General features: G+C 33.1%; 1 protein-coding gene across 5 annotated transcripts in view; it reads right to left on the bottom strand.

The window, feature by feature from the left end:
- The window catches only part of LOC118200183 (unconventional myosin-Ie-like), a 297,322-nt gene that overhangs the window by 125,585 nt on the left and 148,835 nt on the right, over window positions 1–22,902 (bottom strand). The window contains exon 1 of one of the 5 annotated variants that reach the window (XM_085822566.1): window positions 8,784–8,949. The exons of the other annotated variants lie outside the window; for them this stretch is intronic. Coding sequence (XP_085678692.1) covers window positions 8,784–8,831 — 48 coding nt within the window. The 5' untranslated portion in view covers window positions 8,832–8,949. Of the gene's footprint in view, window positions 1–8,783; window positions 8,950–22,902 lie in introns of those variants that run through there. 5 annotated transcript variants of the gene reach the window in all.

Raw genomic sequence — 22,902 nt, 5'->3', positions numbered from 1 at the left:
ACAAACATTTGCCATTCTAATTCGTAGTTTTCATACATAATTTGTTGCATTTTGCAAAAGATTGTATTAATACACTACATGTGCATCTATATTCCCATTAAAATACCACAGCGCATAGCAACGAAGCCATCGCTGTCCTCGAATAGAAAAAATCCGATAATAAGGCACGTTGCTAAAATGCGATGCCCAAATGAAAATTGCATATTGCGCAAAATGATTTTTTTCTCACTTTTTTTAATGTACTGAGGAATGAAAAAAAACTGCATATATTAATTCCGAAAGCATGTTTTATAAATTAAACTTATCAATAAATAAATTTATTCATAGTTTAACTGCATTTAATCCGTTTTTATTTTAGAATTATCATTATTAATAGTGCATGAAGTCTTTTCAGATAAAGTTCAAAATTCCTCCTATTCGCTGATATCGCGTTTATTTACTTTTGAAAATATATACATAAAAAATAAACGACGGAAAAGTAGAATATGAAATATCCATTATTTTTCGGCAGATTTTATTTCACCTGAAATTTTTAATTTAGAGATGCAATAATTTATTTTAAAATTATGATGCCATCCTTTAAAAATAAACTGCTATTAACTTCGTGTTGAAAAATGATCACCTTTCTCTATTAGCACAGGTCATGTTACAGGCTTTCCTTTAAACAACCTCTTTGCACTTTAAACATATAAATAACACTACCCTATTAGCTGAGCTTAGTTTGTTTATTTATTTATTTATTTTACTATTTGCCGAGTATCGATACGAAAGTCTGTAGCTTTTCTTTTTACTCTCTGATAGCATAAATAATGGAAGATCTACTAGCACATTCCTCCATTAAACTACTTCTATTCTCACTTTTTTTTTCTGATAGCATAAATAATGGAAGATCTACTAGCACATTCCTCCATTAAACTACTTCTATTCTCACTTTTTTTTTTCTGATAGCATAAATAATGGAAGATCTACTAGCACATTCCTCCATTAAACTACTTCTATTCTCACTTTTTTTTTCTGATAGCATAAATAATGGAAGATCTACTAGCACATTCCTCCATTAAACTACTTCTATTCTCACTTTTTTTTTTCTGATAGCATAAATAATGGAAGATCTACTAGCACATTCCTCCATTAAACTACTTCTATTCTCACTTTTTTTTTCTGATAGCATAAATAATGGAAGATCTACTAGCACATTCCTCCATTAAACTACTTCTATTCTCACTTTTTTTTTTCTGATAGCATAAATAATGGAAGATCTACTAGCACATTCCTCCATTAAACTACTTCTATTCTCACTTTTTTTTTCTGATAGCATAAATAATGGAAGATCTACTAGCACATTCCTCCATTAAACTACTTCTATTCTCACTTTTTTTTTTCTGATAGCATAAATAATGGAAGATCTACTAGCACATTCCTCCATTAAACTACTTCTATTCTCACTTTTTTTTTCTGATAGCATAAATAATGGAAGATCTACTAGCACATTCCTCCATTAAACTACTTCTATTCTCACTTTTTTTTTTCTGATAGCATAAATAATGGAAGATCTACTAGCACATTCCTCCATTAAACTACTTCTATTCTCACTTTTTTTTTTCTGATAGCATAAATAATGGAAGATCTACTAGCACATTCCTCCATTAAACTACTTCTATTCTCACTTTTTTTTTCTGATAGCATAAATAATGGAAGATCTACTAGCACATTCCTCCATTAAACTACTTCTATTCTCACTTTTTTTTTTCTGATAGCATAAATAATGGAAGATCTACTAGCACATTCCTCCATTAAACTACTTCTATTCTCACTTTTTTTTTCTGATAGCATAAATAATGGAAGATCTACTAGCACATTCCTCCATTAAACTACTTCTATTCTCACTTTTTTTTTCTGATAGCATAAATAATGGAAGATCTACTAGCACATTCCTCCATTAAACTACTTCTATTCTCACTTTTTTTTTTCTGATAGCATAAATAATGGAAGATCTACTAGCACATTCCTCCATTAAACTACTTCTATTCTCACTTTTTTTTTCTGATAGCATAAATAATGGAAGATCTACTAGCACATTCCTCCATTAAACTACTTCTATTCTCACTTTTTTTTTTCTGATAGCATAAATAATGGAAGATCTACTAGCACATTCCTCCATTAAACTACTTCTATTCTCACTTTTTTTTTTCTGATAGCATAAATAATGGAAGATCTACTAGCACATTCCTCCATTAAACTACTTCTATTCTCACTTTTTTTTTCTGATAGCATAAATAATGGAAGATCTACTAGCACATTCCTCCATTAAACTACTTCTATTCTCACTTTTTTTTTTCTGATAGCATAAATAATGGAAGATCTACTAGCACATTCCTCCATTAAACTACTTCTATTCTCACTTTTTTTTTTCTGATAGCATAAATAATGGAAGATCTACTAGCACATTCCTCCATTAAACTACTTCTATTCTCACTTTTTTTTTTCTGATAGCATAAATAATGGAAGATCTACTAGCACATTCCTCCATTAAACTACTTCTATTCTCACTTTTTTTTTCTGATAGCATAAATAATGGAAGATCTACTAGCACATTCCTCCATTAAACTACTTCTATTCTCACTTTTTTTTTCTTCCTTTTTCTTTGAGAGGGGGGGGGAAATTACCCAGTTTCTGGTGAAAATCATATGTACAAGATTTACTCCGTCACCCACATTTTAGATTAAAAAAGAAAACAAACAATATAGATACCTTAAATTTTAAATGAAGGAGTAATAGAAAATACCAGAGATGCGAAGCAATTGCCAAGCCTTCTAATGGAATGTTAGAAACTTTTCCTTAATAGCGGAAGTATCGGTAAAAAGGAATGCAGGATAATCTAGAATGCCAAACTAATTGATGCCGGATTAACAAACTTTTTTACTGTACATTTATCGGCGAATGTACACAGCTTAGTTTTTTTCTTGAGCTTTCAGAACAGACTTTCACTTTAGTGATGGCTTACTAAGAGTATTTATTCCCGAAGTTACTATACTTGTATAAATGTAAAGACATTCCTCAAAGATTTCTGTAAAATGTTAAAAAAAAAAAAAAAAAAAAAAAAAAAAATACAGCTATTACAAAATAAAGTAGGCCACTAAAGTTAATTACAGGTCTAAAAACGATGTTCTAAATACCACAAGAAATACTTTTTAAAATAAAAGAAGTCTATTATTTATGAGATTTTAATAAATTATATATACATATATTTGTAAACAATTAAGTGTTTAAACTACAATATTGTTTAAATTTCACAATGTGATTTTCAAACTTCAAGATACTGGCTCCATGTTTAAAAACGGAACTATTATTTAAGTTAAAAAAATTATTTAAAACAAATTTATTTTACATGAAAAAAAAAAAAAAAAATCTGAAATGTTTCAGATTTTAAATTACGTCCAAAGGGGCGTTTTTTTAACATTTTGTGTGTTACCTTTCTTTATTAAATATCATGTTCCTCGCACTTAAACCATAAGATCCAGTGCAACAGCAATATCGCAAAATAGTTTTAAAACGAGCATATCTTTAGAATTTCCGATACAGAGACTCACGCGCTGGAGATAAAAATGTTTTTTCTGCACAACGTTGCCATTGCTCGCTTTGAAATCCTTGAGTTTGTTAATCAAAAATTCGTCAAAGTTTTAAAAAATAGGAAATCGATCATAAAACAAATTTCAAATTTCAAATTTGGTCTTCCACATGCTCACATTCGTTGGAGGATTACGTTATTCAAAATTCGATGACTCTATGTACCGTTGTTTTATTACAATACGAGAAATATACATACATTTATGCAGATTTTTCATTATTTAATTTCTTCAAATATAATGCAGGACTCTAACATTTTATGGCAACAGTTTGAAAAGTGAACCGACATTTATCCGTCCGACGCAAAATGCCAAAACGAAACTAATAGTCCTTGGGGATTCAAATCCCTTTGGACTAATAACATTTTCGTCGAAAATTATGCGAAAAAAAATCAACCACTTCTAATTCGAAGTTGGCACACATCTAAATCAAACTAGTATATTTTTAAAGCGCAAAATTATTAAATATCGCTAACATACCATTAAATAGTTAAATTCATTTGGGAGTACGAAGCGATCAAAGTAATCATACATGTCTCCTAACCTGAATACTAAAAATTTCAGTGTTATGTACTATATACAATACGTAAAATCAGCTTCAACTAAAATTACCAATATTTGGACGTAATCATTCAAAGAGGATAAATTCGTTCATGTAATACTAAATTTCATGAAAAATCTTTGAATTAAACTTCACTTTCAAAAAAAAAAAAAAAAATCGTTGATTATCGGGCTACTAAATATTAAACTATTTGGAGGGTGGAACCAAAGTTTACATTTCTCTAACACTTATGTTACGGATTCAAAGAAATTCGTGGAACTAACTAGGGATATAGTGAAAAGGAGAGAAATGGGGTATTTGGATTACGGCTAGACACAAGACAGCTATCCGCCAAAGTGAAAGGAAGGTTTCATAGAAGGCCTTTTGATGGGACACAAGGCTCACATTCGTGTTACATATACGAAAATCCCAGAAAACTGTCATGAAGACCTTCGCCGGGATTTGAACCATCGAATTTCAATGATTTTATCGCTTGGCTACTGGGTCGACGGAGAGGTGAAGCTTACGCCCGAATGGTACCTACAAAGTTATTCCCGGCACGTCAATGATAGATATAGCTTCATTACACAAAGAGTTCTCCAAGTATTTTTAATCTCAATCGTGATTTTTTTCTTTCTTTTTTTAAAGTACATAGGGTTACACGAACATTTGCAACACGAAATAATATCACAAATTTTCTTGTAACTAAAAAAGACGAATTAATTTCACTCTTCATGAAAGTTTTGAGTCTTTATAAAGACTATTTATTATTCCAACTGAACAAATACTGTCTTGATAATGCATGTGAATAATATGCTATATATACGGTGTGATAAAGCATATAAAAATGGGAAACTGAATTCTTATTCAAGACATAATATCCAAACGGAAAACGACCCTTAAAAAAATTAATACCTGATTTAATAAAAGAGTTAGTTACATTTCAGGCGTTGCTTCTTTGCAATAAAATAGGTGAACTGATGGAACGAAGAATATTTTCAAAATCAATAATCACCAAAATATTATTTGTGTTTTAGTCCTCCCTCTTAACATCTTTTTTAATTGAAAATAATAAAATAGGTAACTAAGATATATGTATTCATACCTACATAATAATAAAAAAAATATGTTTCCCAAATAATATTACTGAAATTAGTTTTTAGTTAGTCCCCATTATACTTTATAATGCTTTTGTAAACATAGAATGCCTGGGTGTTGAAACTTACTGCCGTCAAGAAGCAGCCTTCCTTTAGAGTCGTAAGAAATCATGTAATCAACAATAGTTTGTTGCACAATGAAGTCAACTGAAAATAAAACAGAAAAATTTCGTAATACCGGTTACATTTCTTATTAGGTGACCGCCCCTTAGAATAATTCACAATGCGAATACAGAAATTGAACCCCTTGCACCTTTACTCAATGAATTGAGAAATAAGACCTCTACAGAACGTATGAAAATTCCTGCATATATGTCGCATCGAACAAAATAAATTATAATGTTTTACAAAGAAGACGGTGTGATAGAGCACATAAAAATGGGAAACTGCATCCATATATAAGAGATAATATCCAAACGGAATAGGACTGTCCTCCCTTCCGTTTTAAATTGAATGTCGGATTTAATAAAAGAAAATTTAAAACATATAGAAAGCTGGTATTAATGTACTACCTGGGCATTATATAAATGAAAAGAGATAACATGAGGAAGAAGAAAATTTCAGGAATTTTCATGAATTTCATTAAAAGTAAGTAAATAAAATATGCTTTAAAATTAAACTTATCTGTCATAAGGATCATGATTATGATATCTTCCGACATCTAGAAAATATTTCATTAATAATATACTAAGATTAGTATAGATGATCTGGGGAAAAAATATCTCCAATCCCGGTTACGTCGATTTTGCATTAAACTTTTCGTAAAATATTAGATATACATATCAAATAACGTTTTCCATAAAAAGATAGGACCAGTCAGTCTTACTGTAGTGAGATTGGCGATCTTGGGATTGAAACTTAGCGGAAATGAAAAAAGTGCACCAAACTGTATTCATGATACACACATCATGAATACAGTTTGGTGCACTTGATTTCATAGATACGAATATCTATGAAATCAATAGATACTTTTTTTAAAATAATAAATTTCTCTAACGTTTTCACTCCGTGAATTTCTCTATGTCAATACTTGTTGCAAACCTCGTGAGCAAAAGATTCAATGAAAATAATATATAGTTACATCTTGAATAATTAAAAAAAATTTTTTTCCTTATTAAATAGGGAAAAAGTTTCCATTTTGAGTTAATTTATGGTGCAATAATATCACAATAAAGTCCTCCTCCTCCTATCTTCTGGCATCGCTACTTTGAACAGTTCGCTTAAAATACACGTTTTGATTCTGAACTTTCAGGGAAAGAATTCTTAAACTTGTAATCGTAAATTCTTAGTTTAAAGCTGGAAGTTTTATATAAGAAAGACAAAGACAATTTTTTTTTAGTTAAATATTATTTTTAATCAAATTTTTAGTTTAATGTATTTTGCTATACAGAGAAACAATGCAGAATAGATATCTGCTTAACAGTCTTCCATTCTACAACATCTTCTTTGCCCACCATTTTTTAGCAATATGAGTTGGCTGACATTAATTTAAAAAATGAAGATTCAAAATTCGAACATCGTCTAACCAATGATGATAATTTTGCTGTTAGGGAAACGTAAGGAGCGAATTTTAAGCGCAGTACACATTCGTGAAAGATGAATATTCCTGACGAGGAAAAAAGCTAAGAAGACAAAACTTGACATTCTGAATCTTAAAGACGTTTCTTCACATCTCCGATAGTACAAACGCAGTTTTGCAACACTGCTAAAGATAGAGTTAAGATTGTTTTTCACTGAAGATAAAAGAACTGTTGTTTAGGACTTCCTAAAAGTTGCTCAGAAACAAGTTTAAACGAATTTATGCCTCGCAGTAAATACTGATTATTTATATAGTTTAATGTAAACAACAATAACAAAATTATTATAAACTGCTTGTTTTAAAGTACGATATAGTTAAAAAAGCAAATTTTATTGCTTCGAAATTTACATTAAATTGTTTGAACTCGATTTTATTTATTTTTAAAATTTCCTCCTATCTTAGTAACTCGGCATCCACTCCATTAAATCCGACCATTGCTTAAATTTAGCGAGATTTCCTCGCATAAAAAATAACTTTTCTGACACCTGATACAAACCTTTTACTATTACTAATTCAGAAGACTATCTCGTTCATTTGTGTTTTTGCAGCTGAGGATGGTGGTTCGGTAAAACCATCGAAACTAGTCCTGTGAAAATTTGAAAATATAACGCTGATTTTTGTTGCTTGACTTCTGAATTAGTATTTGTTCGGCGTGTTATTGTGTCTTTTATTATTCTCAGAAATCTATTTTAAGCTTACAGCATTTCACTGTACAATAAGTACGTATTTTATATTACTTTTATTTTTTACTTGGTTTTAATTCTTTACCACCTTCCAGCATACACAGCATGATAGTACAACTTATATTTAATGAAAACTAAATGAGCAGCCCTCCGCACTATATTACACATTTAAAAATATTTTTTCACATGCATATTTCATTTCTTTGAGTCCAAAGGGCGTTAGCCCAAAAGGACTATTAATTTCATTTTGGCATTTTGCGTTGATTCGCTAAAAAACGGCGAATTACTTTTTAAATTGTTGCCACCAAATATTTAAAGAAATTAAATAATGAAGAACCTGCATAAATGTATGTATGTTTCTGGCATTGTGATAAAACAACGGTACCTAGAGCTATCAAATTTCGAAAAAGTATGTCTGCACCCGAATATGGGCATCTGGAAGCCCGAATTTAGAATTTGTTTTATTATCAATTTCATATTTTGTAAAACATTTATGAGTTTTTGATAAAAAAAACTCAACAATTTCAGAGGGAGCAATGGCAACAGTGTACTCAGCGCGCGAGACTGTGTATCAAAAATGCTGAAGATATGCTCTTTTAAATATGAAATATTGCTGTTGATTTGAATTTTATGGTTTAAGTGCGAAGAACATGATATTTTAAATAAAGATAACATACAGAACGTAAAAAACGCCCCTTTGTGCGTAATATAAAATCATATTCAGCTTTCAGATTTTATTTTATTTATTTATTTTTTTAATCCGAGGAAATTCGCAACATTTTTCAAAAACTTTATGATCTCTGAAAAACTAAAAAAAAAAACTTTCGCTAAGTATTAACACTTATATACCAATATGTACATTTACTCAGTAATGAACAATCGTAGGAAATTAAAACATTCTATAAATCTTCCGATATTATTTCTCAAACATAACCTTTTGCTACTGAGGCATGTGAATTTTTATTTATTCATTTACAATATGTGAGAAAAAATGAATTCAAAATTATTTTCTTGATTGCTTCTAACAAGCGCAAAGGAAACGGCATTGCCTTTTCACATTAGATGAATATAAATAAACAAACAGAAATAAAAATAATAAATAGTCTAATTGGTATTATCGTTCGACAAAAAATAATTTAATAAAAATATTTGTTCAAACTTCCGAATTACACAGTATAGGGAAGCGGAAAAAATCACCTGCTTAATTCGAAATCCGTCATTTTCTTCAATCTTCTTTTTCTTCATTGCACTTCACTCACTCTTAATCACACAACCTCAAAATAACCAACCGCTCCGCACAGAATGGCACACGAATCCAAGCCAGAGAGCAAAATTTACACGTTCTCCCGTTGCGATGGCAACCGGCGGACTGACTGAATCTATTCTCCCAGTCACGGACTGAGGGCCGAAAATAAATAAAAACAGGAGTGTTGACCTCCGCTAGGCGGCACACTCCTACTACAGCTTTTTCCAGGTAGGAGCTCATAAGTTACGCCTACATTGACGCGTAATGATTTAATTGTAGCTCGACAGAATTTGTAGCTGCTATACGAAAAGAATTAACCACATGAGGTAGGTTCCGAAGCATGGTCAGTTTAACGGTTTAAGTCTGTTTCCTTAATGACTTTAACGCTCTGGAACAATGAATCCGCTGCTGGGGGAAATAGGAAATCTTAGCCACGGATGCTTGATTTTTACCTTTCCTGATAGTGCTCGCGAAGCAGAAAAGTCGGAATTATTCCTCTCTAATTCTTCTGTAGGAAAATCAATTTTGTTTTCTTATGGCACATAACACAGGGATGTTTAATCTAAATCTCCATTATTAAATAATGTGTATACATATGTTCCTCGCATTATGGAAAAACGGTGGCACTTGCAGCCACCATATTTTGAACATAAATAGTCCTTCACTCGAACATGGGCACCCCGAAGTTCGAATTTCAAATTTGTTTTGGTCACATTTTGTGCAAATTTAATGAATTGATTACAAACTCGGTGTTTAAAATCAATGTGTTGCCACTGTGCAAAGCGTTATGATATTTTTGTTTCAAATTTTCAACAAACCCAGCGATTTAACAGAAGTGTGATGCCATTGCCCGAAATAAAATATTTTTATCTTTCGCATGCAAGTCTGCTGTCACTCGGCAAAGCGTAAGATTTTAATTTTCCCTTTCAAACTTATTCTCTCTGTTACTGATTAACAAACTAAGCAACTTAAAGCAATAAACGCAGCCCTTAGTTTATATTACTATTAATTAATAGCTTTACCTGTGAAATTACACTAGAATATCAAAAACTTTTACTCAAGACTTCAGCTTCTTGTATTACAGTTTGAAAAGCTGCATTTTTATAGTGCATCATAGTCATTCCTGAACTACATACAATTCAAAAACCACAAAGAGCAGTAATATCTAAAAAGAACACCAAGCTAGATCCCCACAAACCTCAAAACATCCCATCTATTACTTTCCCGAAATACATATACACACCTTCAGTTTACTGCTTTTTCACAGGCAGCAAGAATTCACATCTCCTACGCTCGTAGAGGCTCGGGTTCATTCAACTGAGCTTAACCTACTCATTTCTTTCCAAGCATCTTTCACAACAGAAGTAAAATCCATCGTTCCTTCGACTTCATCAAGCTGCGTCTACTTTTTTTGGTCTCATAAGCAATTTTGCAGCAAATAAAAACATAGGCGTGACACCAACATTAGTTGGATATTTCTACAACATCTCAAACAACAGCTCTGCTAGTGGGGGGAAAGCATTTCGAATACGTTTGGAATTCATTTTATTTTATTTACTTATTTTAAAAAGTATTTAAATAAGGAATTTCTTTCAATACCTTGAAATATTTTTGCCATAAGACACGTAAGAGACTTTTTTTCAACTTTTTTGGGGGGAAGGAAGGGGAGGGGAGGTTTTCTAGTTCGAAATTCCACAGAACTGAAGATTTTCAAAAACTAATTTCACAAATTCTCCTCCCCTTCCTCTTTACGTATCCTTTTGTATGATTCTCGCTAAGAACTTGAGGTTTCGATGTGTTGCTATTAATAACTGAGATGCAAGCAGTAGTAATGAGCAAGTGTTCCGTAAAATTTCTATATTATATATATAATATATTCAGGAGTAGGAATTTTGATGGCGTAGAAGTTTTGATCCATTATGACTAGGAAATTGGAAGAGAAGGCAGATTAAATCTTCAATTTTATTTTCAGCGATGTTGCGGCTACATACAAGTCGGCATATTAAATGTGCCTGTTCCAAAAGGCTTACATTTTTGATAACTTTGTAGCAGCAGCAGACAGATAGCAGTATAGCTAGGCCAAAGCGTGGAAAGCAAGTGCGTAATGTTCAGGATGAAATCTTAAGTCAAACTGAGTTAGTTTTGGTTCGCAAAGCATTTTGATTGGATAGTTAATATTGCTGTAAAATTATTATGGGCTGCTTGAGTTTTAGTTCAATTGACATTACCAGAATTACGTATGAGTCATATGGCATAGATTTTTCTCGAAATGACGCAGTGCAAATAGAGGTTACTATTTTTAGTCTACAGAAGGGAAATTAATTTACGTTGCTGATTTAATCTTTAACATATTCTGTATTTTTCTTACATATATATTCTGCGAATATAATATAAAATATTGTTTATATAAACATAAGTTCTGCAAAATTTCGTGTTTATGTAAAACTTATTATTATTCTTAAATATGAATAAATAATCTCGAAATTTTTTCATAAATATCCTACTTAGGGATTTTAGAAACACGAAAGAAAGTTGTACCAAATTTTATAATAATTTATGAAAATTTTTTTTCGTCATTCCCTTTTTAAACTTTATATTCACACACATACCAAAAGATGCAGTAATAACACCCCCACTCAAAATAAAAACCTTAAGTATCTCAAAATAAAAGTACATTTAAAACTGAAAAGTATAATTTAAAGGCACATACCGAAAGTTTACCCACCCATACTTATTATATCCACTCTGTCTTCTAAATTTTAATAGAATTCAACTTCATAATACACAGAATTTGCAGTTGGTAATGAATGTTCTTTTCATTTAATATTTGATGTCTTCGATATCAAGAATTTTTCCTATTTTGTTTATTGAAAGAAAGATCTAAGAATTATAAGTAGAGTACAAAAATTGCAAAATCATGGAAATATTTCATTGAGATGCATAACATCTACGCACGACATGTGACTAAAGTACAACAATTTTGGGGGGCAGCGCAACTTGCCACAAATCTACATTGAACTTGTACTAGCAGTTTGCGTTTTGCATACGATGTGTAATGAATGTAATATATAAATTAAGTGTTAACTGATTGCTCATTTCATAAATAAAGCTTTAGATCAACAGAAAACTACTAATAATTAAGTTTTTGGAGAGTTCAGAAAATATTTCATGCAACGAAACGGCTCGGCTGTTCTCGCATTCGTCTGAGATTAGATCATCCATAATACTTCTTAATTATCTTTATCTTATTTTACAGCATTGCTATTTAAATGTGATAAACTAATCATCTGAAAGAATAAATAAGAAATACATCCTCTCGTGAGAACTTTCAGTACACAGCCATTTAGCATCTACCAGTTATGTCAACCAACTGTTCAATGAATACCGAAACTGAAATGCCCTTGAGACTGTTTTCAATAATCAGACATCCTTTCATAGATGGGCAATTTTGTATCATCAAATCGAACTTTTCACGCTGATGACAGGACTCGGCTCTTAAGTAGGCGGATTTAAACGCTGATTGGGAATACTGACAGACCCCATCCTGGCCGCATAATTCGGAGTGAGTGGGAAAACTGGATTGCCCATACATAAAACTACACTCATTAGAGAAACCTTTCGAAACATTCTGAAGCAAAGAATATTAACATAATTTTAAGAGCCCGGCTTCTGGATAAAAAGTTATTTATTACGGAAGTAATTATACTTCGGCGTGCTAAGTTAAATGTAGATTTAACTACGAAAATAATTATCAGTGCTCTTTCGAGTACATAATTCATTTCTGTGAAACCGCTTAATTTTTTAAGATTACTACTTACAAAAAAAAAAAAAAAAAAAAAAAAAAAAAAAAACTGAAATGTTTCAGATTTTAAATTACGTCCAAAGGGGCGTTTTTTAACATTTTGTGTGCTACCTTTCTTTATTAAATATCATGTTCCTCGCACTTAAACCATAAGATCCAGTGCAACAGCAATATCGCAAAATAGTTTTAAAACGAGCATATCTTTAGAATTTCCGATACAGAGACTCACGCGCTGGAGATAAAAATGTTTTTTCTGCACAACGTTGCCATTGCTCGCTTTGAAATCCTTGAGTTTGTTAATCAAAAATTCGTCAAAGTTTTAAAAAATAGGAAATCGATCATAAAACAAATTTCAAATTTCAAATTTGGTCTTCCACATGCTCACATTCGTTGGAGGATTACGTTATTCAAAATTCGATGACTCTATGTACCGTTGTTTTATCACAATACGAGAAATATACATACATTTATGCAGATTTTTCATTATTTAATTTCTTCAAATATAATGCAGGACTCTAACATTTTATGGCAACAGTTTGAAAAGTGAACCGACATTTATCCGTCCGACGCAAAATGCCAAAACGAAACTAATAGTCCTTGGGGATTCAAATCCCTTTGGACTAATAACATTTTCGTCGAAAATTATGCGAAAAAAAATCAACCACTTCTAATTCGAAGTTGGCACACATCTAAATCAAACTAGTATATTTTTAAAGCGCAAAATTATTAAATATCGCTAACATACCATTAAATAGTTAAATTCATTTGGGAGTACGAAGCGATCAAAGTAATCATACATGTCTCCTAACCTGAATACTAAAAATTTCAGTGTTATGTACTATATACAATACGTAAAATCAGCTTCAACTAAAATTACCAATATTTGGACGTAATCATTCAAAGAGGATAAATTCGTTCATGTAATACTAAATTTCATGAAAAATCTTTGAATTAAACTTCACTTTCAAAAAAAAAAAAAAATCGTTGATTATCGGGCTACTAAATATTAAACTATTTGGAGGGTGGAACCAAAGTTTACATTTCTCTAACACTTATGTTACGGATTCAAAGAAATTCGTGGAACTAACTAGGGATATAGTGAAAAGGAGAGAAATGGGGTATTTGGATTACGGCTAGACACAAGACAGCTATCCGCCAAAGTGAAAGGAAGGTTTCATAGAAGGCCTTTTGATGGGACACAAGGCTCACATTCGTGTTACATATACGAAAATCCCAGAAAACTGTCATGAAGACCTTCGCCGGGATTTGAACCATCGAATTTCAATGATTTTATCGCTTGGCTACTGGGTCGACGGAGAGGCGAAGCTTACGCCCGAATGGTACCTACAAAGTTATTCCCGGCACGTCAATGATAGATATAGCTTCATTACACAAAGAGTTCTCCAAGTATTTTTAATCTCAATCGTGATTTTTTTCTTTCTTTTTTTAAAGTACATAGGGTTACACGAACATTTGCAACACGAAATAATATCACAAATTTTCTTGTAACTAAAAAAGACGAATTAATTTCACTCTTCATGAAAGTTTTGAGTCTTTATAAAGACTATTTATTATTCCAACTGAACAAATACTGTCTTGATAATGCATGTGAATAATATGCTATATATACGGTGTGATAAAGCATATAAAAATGGGAAACTGAATTCTTATTCAAGACATAATATCCAAACGGAAAACGACCCTTAAAAAAATTAATACCTGATTTAATAAAAGAGTTAGTTACATTTTTCATTATTTAATTTCTTCAAATATAATGCAGGACTCTAACATTTTATGGCAACAGTTTGAAAAGTGAACCGACATTTATCCGTCCGACGCAAAATGCCAAAACGAAACTAATAGTCCTTCGGGATTCAAATCCCTTTGGACTAAAAACTAGCGTCATTATTCATTCCTACCTTTGGACAATTCTCCCTCTCCACAGATGATATATTTTTCGCAAATGTCTTCAAACTTTGTCTAATCAAAGAATTCATAAAGCTACTTTGTGAACTCAGGGAAGCCATAAAACTACATTTTTCTCTGTGAGGAGCCTTTATCATCGTCGAAACTGTAAATGTTACAAAATCACTGGAATGTCATGCGCATTATATATGTGGCGTAATATACCATAAAATCATTATTTCATTATGCTATACGGAATTATCTACTTCATATTATCTTACACGTTTAGTTCTGTTGCCCACGTTACTAAAAATTTCTCTTGAATCTTGACTCTGTCTAGTGGAACTCCTACAATTGTTGTGTTGAACACGAGGGTTTCGCAGAACACAGTTTGAAGACTACTACATACAACTTTCTCTGTATCAAAGCCACTGTTACGTCTATATTTGGCACGAGAAGTTCCAAATCTAACATGGTCGCGTGAAACCACTATTAATGTGGTATTTATGTAAAACGATATTCAAATAATAGACAGATATAGAGAAAAATCACAATTATCCGGATTAAGAATATAATACTCTGTACACTAAAGTTGCACAAGCTAAAAAAAATGATAATGGATAATAAAAGAAACAATTAAACATATTTTTAATTCAGCAAGCTGTTTAACGATAAACTAATCCCGGCAAAGGTAATTTAATGAGTCGTTCATATTAGATGTATTTATTGAGACGAAATTTGGGGGCTCTTACGGATGTCAATAACAACAGAGACTTTTTGAGGGTAACTGGGTCGTATTTACGTTATATAACTGCTAAAACACCTATGCAGCTAGGTCATCTAGGTCTCTGAAATTTGAACTAAGCCAAACTATCAAAGTTCAACCGTCTTAACCGCTTAGCTACTAAGTGAGCTGGATACGGGTAACGATTAAACCGATCATGATTAGAAAACAGGAGCTGCGAAAAACGACAGATAACTGAAACAGCTGAGAAGCAACTAAAACAAAAGACTACGACTGTACAAAACGTTATTTATAAAATGTAATAATAATTTTATTTCTAACTGAAACACACACTCAGCACTTTCAAGAAAAACCTGGACGATATTTTTTTCTAAACAAATTTAAAAGAAAAGAAAAGAAAAAAAAGAAAGAAAAAGAACGAGTTAGAATTTGATGCTTAATCGCTGGAATGTGTACAATGCTAGTTGAAGATTAATCGCAAAGGAGAATAAATCGCCGTTTTGCTACAGTGCTGACCTTGATACAGTAGACGTATCTGTGTCAGCAATACGTTAAAAACCAAAATAGTATATCCCAACGCAAAACCTAAGCATTTTATGAGTAATCGTTGAATTATTCCAAACAGAAGTGCAAAGTCATACTATTTAATCAACATGATCAAGCCTGTTTTCATACAGCAAAGTTGTTATTTGTGTGATGAGGCATGTGCAGCAGGCTGCAGTTCTCAGATGAGGCAGGCACATGACCGATCAAAGCGTAGCTTTCCTGAACTTGAAATAAATTGCATTCGATAGCGGTCAAAATGGATATTTTCGTTGAAATATGCTGCCTGAAACTTTTCGCGATTACAATACTTCCTTTTTACTTCGTACAAAGAAGTAAAAAGGTAACTGGAACTTCTAATTTTAGGATGAGTGGGTGATTTTGATTGCGACTTATGGTAATGCAAATCAATGATCCAAAAGATATATTTCTATAATCAATTGCGAATTAAATAGGAATATTGATTTCCCTCACATCATATCAATGTTAAATTTTGAAGTGAAATAGAAGCACCTACAAAAAACAACTTATATTCTGTGTAAACTAAGTTGCATTATTGCTAGAATGATTCAATTCAAAATGTATTTAAAACTAAGATACAAACAACTTCCGATTAACTGAAGGCGGACTATTCAGCTACTCCTCTTTTCATTTTTCTAAAAAAAATTATTTGCTCAAAGGAGCGTTAGCTCAGAAGGATTAATTTCGTTTTGGCATTTTGCGTCGATTCGCTTCAAATGTCCGTATCACTTTTCAAACTGTTGCCACCAAATATTTTCGACCTGTTTTATATTTAAAGAAATAATGAAGAATATGCATAAATATATGTATGTTTCTCGCATTATGATAAAACAACGACACCTAGAGCCATCAAATTTTGAATAACGTAATCCTCCTCCGAATATGGGCATCTATAAGACCGAATTTGGAACTTATTTTATTATCTATTTCATATTTTGCAACACTTTAACGAATTTTTGATTAAGAAACTCAACGATTTCAAAGTGAGCAATGGCAACACTGTAAGGGGGAAAAAATTATCTCCAGCGCGCGAGACTGTGTATCGGAAATTCTAAAGATATGCTCATTTTAAAATTATTTTGCGATATTGCTGTTGAATTAAATTTTATGGTTTAAGTGCGAAGAACATGGTATTTAATAAATACATGTAACACACAAAACGTTAAAATAGCGCCCCTTTAAGTGTAATGTAAAATCTGAAAGCTTTCAGATTTTTTAAAATTAATTAACTTATTTATATATAAACCATAGGATTAACCACGATTCTGAAATAACAGTGCACACTCCGGAAATTAGACACTGACAGTACTTTTTTTTCAATATTTATTTTCTAACATTTTTCTGTTGAATTTAATTATTTCTGATAATGCTATAGCATCCATAATAGTAAAAGACATATAAGCCTAGTCTTCAAAACATCTATTTAGAATTTTTTCTTTATTATACTGAAATATCGCAAGATATTATAGGCACGACGCCAAAACCACGATTTTTATTTAATATGCTTTTATTTGAATGTCTTTTCTACACTGCCTTCCAAAAGTTAAGCACGGAATGCAAATTAGTTACTTTGGAAAGTACAGCTGAACCTGAGCATTTGAAAGCTCTGGATGCAGATGGCGAAACGCAAATATCGTATTGTTACGAATTGTTGTATATATGTAAATAATTTTAGAGGCATTATATGTAAAATTGAAGTTATCTCATATCTAAAGACAATTATGATCAAAAATAGGATGATATGGAGTGGCTGCTGACTTGGCATTTTTAACCGATATCATTGCAAAACTTAACGACCTAAATACCTTGTTACAAGTGAAAGGAGAACACATACCAGAAACGATGAGCTCAATATCTGCTTTTTTGGCTAAAATCGATTTGTGGAAGAACAACTTATCATTATTAACCTAACAAGAATGCCGGTTTTACACCAAGCTATTGTTCTCTCTCTCTCTTATGTGTGTCATTTGGAAAATGATGGAAACCATAGTGTTAAGGAGATCATCACTTACTTCTAATGACTTGCCCTGAAGCAATTTGCTAAACCAACGACACACAATGTGACAGCGATTTGTCCAAGGCCTTTGATATGGCATGGAAATATAAGCTTCTAAATAAGTGCTTTGGTATTTTTAATATTATAGCACCGCCTTGTATTTCAAACTTTCTTCGAACTTTTTGTGTTAATTTTCAATCTAATGTATTGGGCTATTTCAATACAGGGTGATTATAATTAAAGTTTAAGTTTCAAAACGCTACAAAAAAAGAACCACTGATGAAAATGATGTGAAATTTGAAAGGAATGTTATTGAAGAAGGCGGAGAGCGTATGGCAGAAGAAAAAATTTAGTTTCAAACGTTAGAAACAGATGGCGCTGTAAGCGGCAGAATCACGACGAGAAACGAGAAATGATTCGTAAAACAACGGCTAAGGTGGAAGTTACACATTAAAACGCATTGACAAATTAGAATTGTTGAATAATTTTATTTGCATGACTGTACATATCACATCGAAAGGGACAAATCGGTTTCAAGAGTTTTGCGGCGACATACCGCATAAGAACCATTCATCAAAGAAGTTCGGAACTGTCGCGAGACTGACGCAAAACATGTTCAATATGGTGTCCACCGTTGTGTGCAACAGGTTGAAAGCGACAAACAGCACGTTCCACAACCGGATCGCAGTGTCTCCGGGGTGATGTTCAGAATATGTTGCGAAATGCGTGCCTTTAATTCCGCTAAATTTGCAATTGGAGCACGGAACACAACATCCTTCAGATATCCCCACAGCCAGAAATCACACGGAGTAAGATCAGGCGATCGGGACGGCCAGGCTGTAGGGAAATGACAGCTGATAATTCGAGCATTTTCGAAATGGCGCCTCAGCAGCTGCTTCACGGGATGTGCAATGTGCGGAGGAGCGCCATCTTGCTTAAAAATGATTTCATCCACACATCCACTCTGTTGCAGAGCTGGAAGCACGTGGTTGCGCAAAAGAGACGCATACCTCTGACCAGTGATGGTTGCGGTAACAGGACCGGAAGCACCCGTCTGCTCAAAAACATATGGTTGTAAGATGAATGATGCCGTAAAGCCACACCATACCGTCAGGATGAAGTGGTACGGGGTGCGTTGCCAGTGGATTTTCTGTTGCCCATATTCAACAATTCTGGGTATTCACTTATCCTGTCAGATGGAAATGGGCTTCATCTGTCCACAAAATTTTCCACGGCCATTCATTATCCACTTCCATGCGAGCCAGGAATTCTAACGCAAACGTCTCCCTAGCTGTCAGGTCAGACGGAAGCAACTCCTGCACATGGCCAATTTTGTACGGATAGCATTGCAGGATGTTTCGTACAATTTTCAGCACCGTGCTCGTAGGCCTGTCCAATGTGCGGGCAATTCCTCGTGCACTGCACGGTTGCACACCACCGGCCGACCCCTCCTGTAACGCTGTGGCCACTTCTTCAACTACCGTCGAATGCACTCGTTTTCTACCTCTACCAGATTGCACATCAAACGAACCTGTCGTTTCGAATTTTTGCATCATTTTCTTTAGACCTACGACACTCATTCGACCAACGGCTTCTTTTATACCCTTCAGTGTCCTGAATTTTTGCAGAGCTACTCTTGCACAATCATCATTCTTGTAATACAGCTTTACCAGCAGAGCGCGGTCCTGCAGTGAAACACCCATGGCGAACGTCTGAGACGCGAAATGAGGAACAGCCTGGTACCTGGCGGCTTTATAACACTGAAATTTAACATTTTAATTTACGTCTTCTTCCGCTTGCAGCGCCATCTGTTGCTAACTTTTGAAACTAAATTTTTTCTTCTGTCATACGCTTTCCGCCTTCTTCAATAGCATTCCTTTCAAATTTGACGTCATTTTCATGAGTGTTTTTTTTTTATAGCGTTTTGAAACTTAAACTTTAATTATAATCACCCTGTAGGTAACAAGGAATTCCTCAGGGCTCCATTTTGAGTCCCACTCTATTCTCTTTGTTTATTTCCGGAATTGAAAAATGCACTAACCCTTACGAAATGTGATTATTTGCTGATGATGATGTTATATGGTGCAGCATTTCTAATATTAGTAAAATGGAATCCCAGTTAAACAGATCCTTAGTAGCTGTCCGGGAGTTTGCGAATTACCACAAAATCACTTTAAATGCTTCTAAGTCTACAGGTTGCTTCTTTACCACTAATATGTGTCTCTAAAACTACTCTCCTAGATATAAAATATACTTCAGGCATATATTGGGATTCAGACACCACTCTTAGAATTACTTATATTACCTCGGTCCGTCCTATCCTTGAATACGGCTTTCAATTTTCCAAGTAGCATTTTCTACTCTGAAATATCTGCCCCTAATGGTGTGGTTCTTTATGAGACGGACATCCAGCCACTGACTATGACATCTGAAGTCAATTCATACAACTCCACCAGGGAGAAGAGGAACCCAAACCCAGCTTAAGTTAGCCCTTACACGGTTAATCGCGCAAACCCCTGGAGGCGATCCGAAGAAACATATCTCCCGGTCAACTCGGGGGGGGGGCGTGTACACACAGTCTGTGTTTTTGCTCACAAGTCATTGAAGAACTCAGGTGGACAGCAGATAAGATAGTAAGCACAACGTAGTCAATCTCCAAGTGTTGACTAAGGGAAGTCAAACCCCCAAAGTCAACCTTCGAAATCTAACCACGTAACAACCCCACAGCCAAGGGAAGGATTAGACAGTAGCAGTACGGTTCCTGCCAAGCCTGAACCCATCCCCCGAATGAAAGGAGGCTCTAGTTCTAGGAAGACTGATTACATACCCCACTGGCCAAGACTGACTAAGTACAGATCCTAGCCAGTGGCTTCAGAGAGTTCTCTGCGTTCATCCTAAACTGGACAAGTAACCAACGTTAAAAGCCAGACATTTAATTATATGTGGAAATGTGGTTTTGTGATAAAACAACGGTACGCATTGTGATAAAACAACGGTACCTAGAGCCATCCAATTTTGAATGACATAATCCTACTGCGAATACGAGCATCTGAAAGCCCAAATTTAAAATTTGGAATTTGTTTTATTATCAATTTCATATTTTGTAAAACTTTAACGAATTTTTTTATTAATAAACTCAACGATTTAAAAGTGAGCAATGGCAACACTATATGAGGGGGGGGAAGGAAAACCCATTTTTATCTCCAACGCGAAGAACTGTGCATCGAAAATTCTAAAGATATGCTCATTTTAAAATTATTTTGCAACATTGCTGTTGAACTGAATTTTATGGTTTAAGTGCAAAGAGCATGATATTTAATAAATAAAGGTAACACAAAACGTTAAAAAAAACGCCCCTTTGGACGTAATTTAAAATCTGAAACCTTTCAGATATTTTTATTTATTTATTTATTTTCCTGCGGAGAGGTGATTGAGAAATTTTTCTGGTAATTCGGGCATGGAATGAAATCCATATGATAGCGCAACAGCAACGAGAAAAGATAAAATAAAAATAAATTAACATTTAGTTTCAGATGATAATGCATCTTTTTAGGTCTATATGCATATGATTTAATGATAAAGCAATTTTAAAAAGTTTTACCAGCAAAAATTTATTTATTAACAAGCTTTTTAGCGCCACATAAGACTATTAATATTTTCTCCGTTGATAAAATTTGCACAGAATATTAATTTTAGATTTTCATAATTAAAAATAGTTTTCATTTTCTTAACATTTTATTGGAATTATAAATATGCGGAGTTAATTATTTTTTAACTATAATATTCAAGTTCGTTTACAAATTTATATAAAAGTCATTAAATTTTATATTTGGCATGCAATTTCGAGTGTTCCCCCCCCAAAAAAAATATCGACATATGCACCGGAAAATACGGTATTACTTATGATGTCAAAACTCATTTTTTTTCTTCCCTATAAACCAAATGAGTGCCACAAATCAAAATATCGATTTTTCAGATTCAGGGTTTTGACATGGTATGTATATGGTAGTTATCTTGAAACGTCGAAAATAAGCCTAAACGAATGACTACGTTTACAAGAATTTTCAAGAATTCGTTACTAAGAATTTTCTGCTTCACTTTTGTAGCAATTATAGTTTAAATTAGAAAATAATTATTTTTAGAAAAAAGAAACCTTGAACTACGTGTTAAACATCTCAAAAACAGCGATGCCCATGACTGTATAAAAGAGCTTAGGCAACGATTTTCGCACGCGGAATACCATTAACAATAAGGCAATAAATTTTGGAGCAAAATGCAGTTAATTCTCCATCTCCGGTTCTTCGAAAGGGACATTTAAGGCAGAAAAAATATATCATTGGATGCCGGCAGCAATTTCCCAGAACATGCACGGAAGTTGAAATCGTCTGCGAAAAACTTTACGGGAGGGGGGGGGGAATAAATAACTATTTTAGGTTGTCTAGAGAAAACGGATGACGAAAATGAAATGCAGCAAGAAGGAGGGGGGAGGCAGTTTGTTGAACTTATATGTACACAAATAATAAAGGAGGCAACTGACTAATACGTTAAATACTTTTCTCATTGATTAATATAGTGAAACTTTTTGATTCACGAAATTTATTCGTTCCTAAAGACAGTTCGTCAACCGGAATACTTATAAACTGAAACAATTTTAACCACAGGAATTTATGTAAAATGAATTAATCTCAATGGTTGCCTAGAAGAGCACTTTGTATGTTCGTAATGTAAAACATGTAATTTTAGATTTTACATTAATGTACCTTAATGTAAAATCTAATACATACATAATATTAACATTCTACTTGAGACTCTCCGAGCCTTTGTCTCATTAAAAATTTGTTCACTGTCATTTGTTTCTGATCATCTAAAGAAAGACATTGCACTGTCATTGCAAATGTTTATGCTACGCCTTACCAGGGTGGTAAAGTTCTATGAACTTCTGCACTTTACCCCGTTTTGTACAAATTTCGCGAATTAAATCACTAGGCACGTGTTTCCCTCCGTCTTATTTTTCTGAAGACATTTTCTCTACTGCATTAATTGCATTTTGGAGTATTA

Source organism: Stegodyphus dumicola, chromosome 8 (genome assembly GCF_044657685.1).
Source record: "Stegodyphus dumicola isolate Sdum_Otavi_A_Nest chromosome 8, ASM4465768v1".
Taxonomy (NCBI): domain Eukaryota; kingdom Metazoa; phylum Arthropoda; class Arachnida; order Araneae; family Eresidae; genus Stegodyphus; species Stegodyphus dumicola.
The sequence above is the reverse complement of the archived record's forward strand: the minus strand, read 5'-3'. Positions and strand labels throughout refer to the sequence as shown.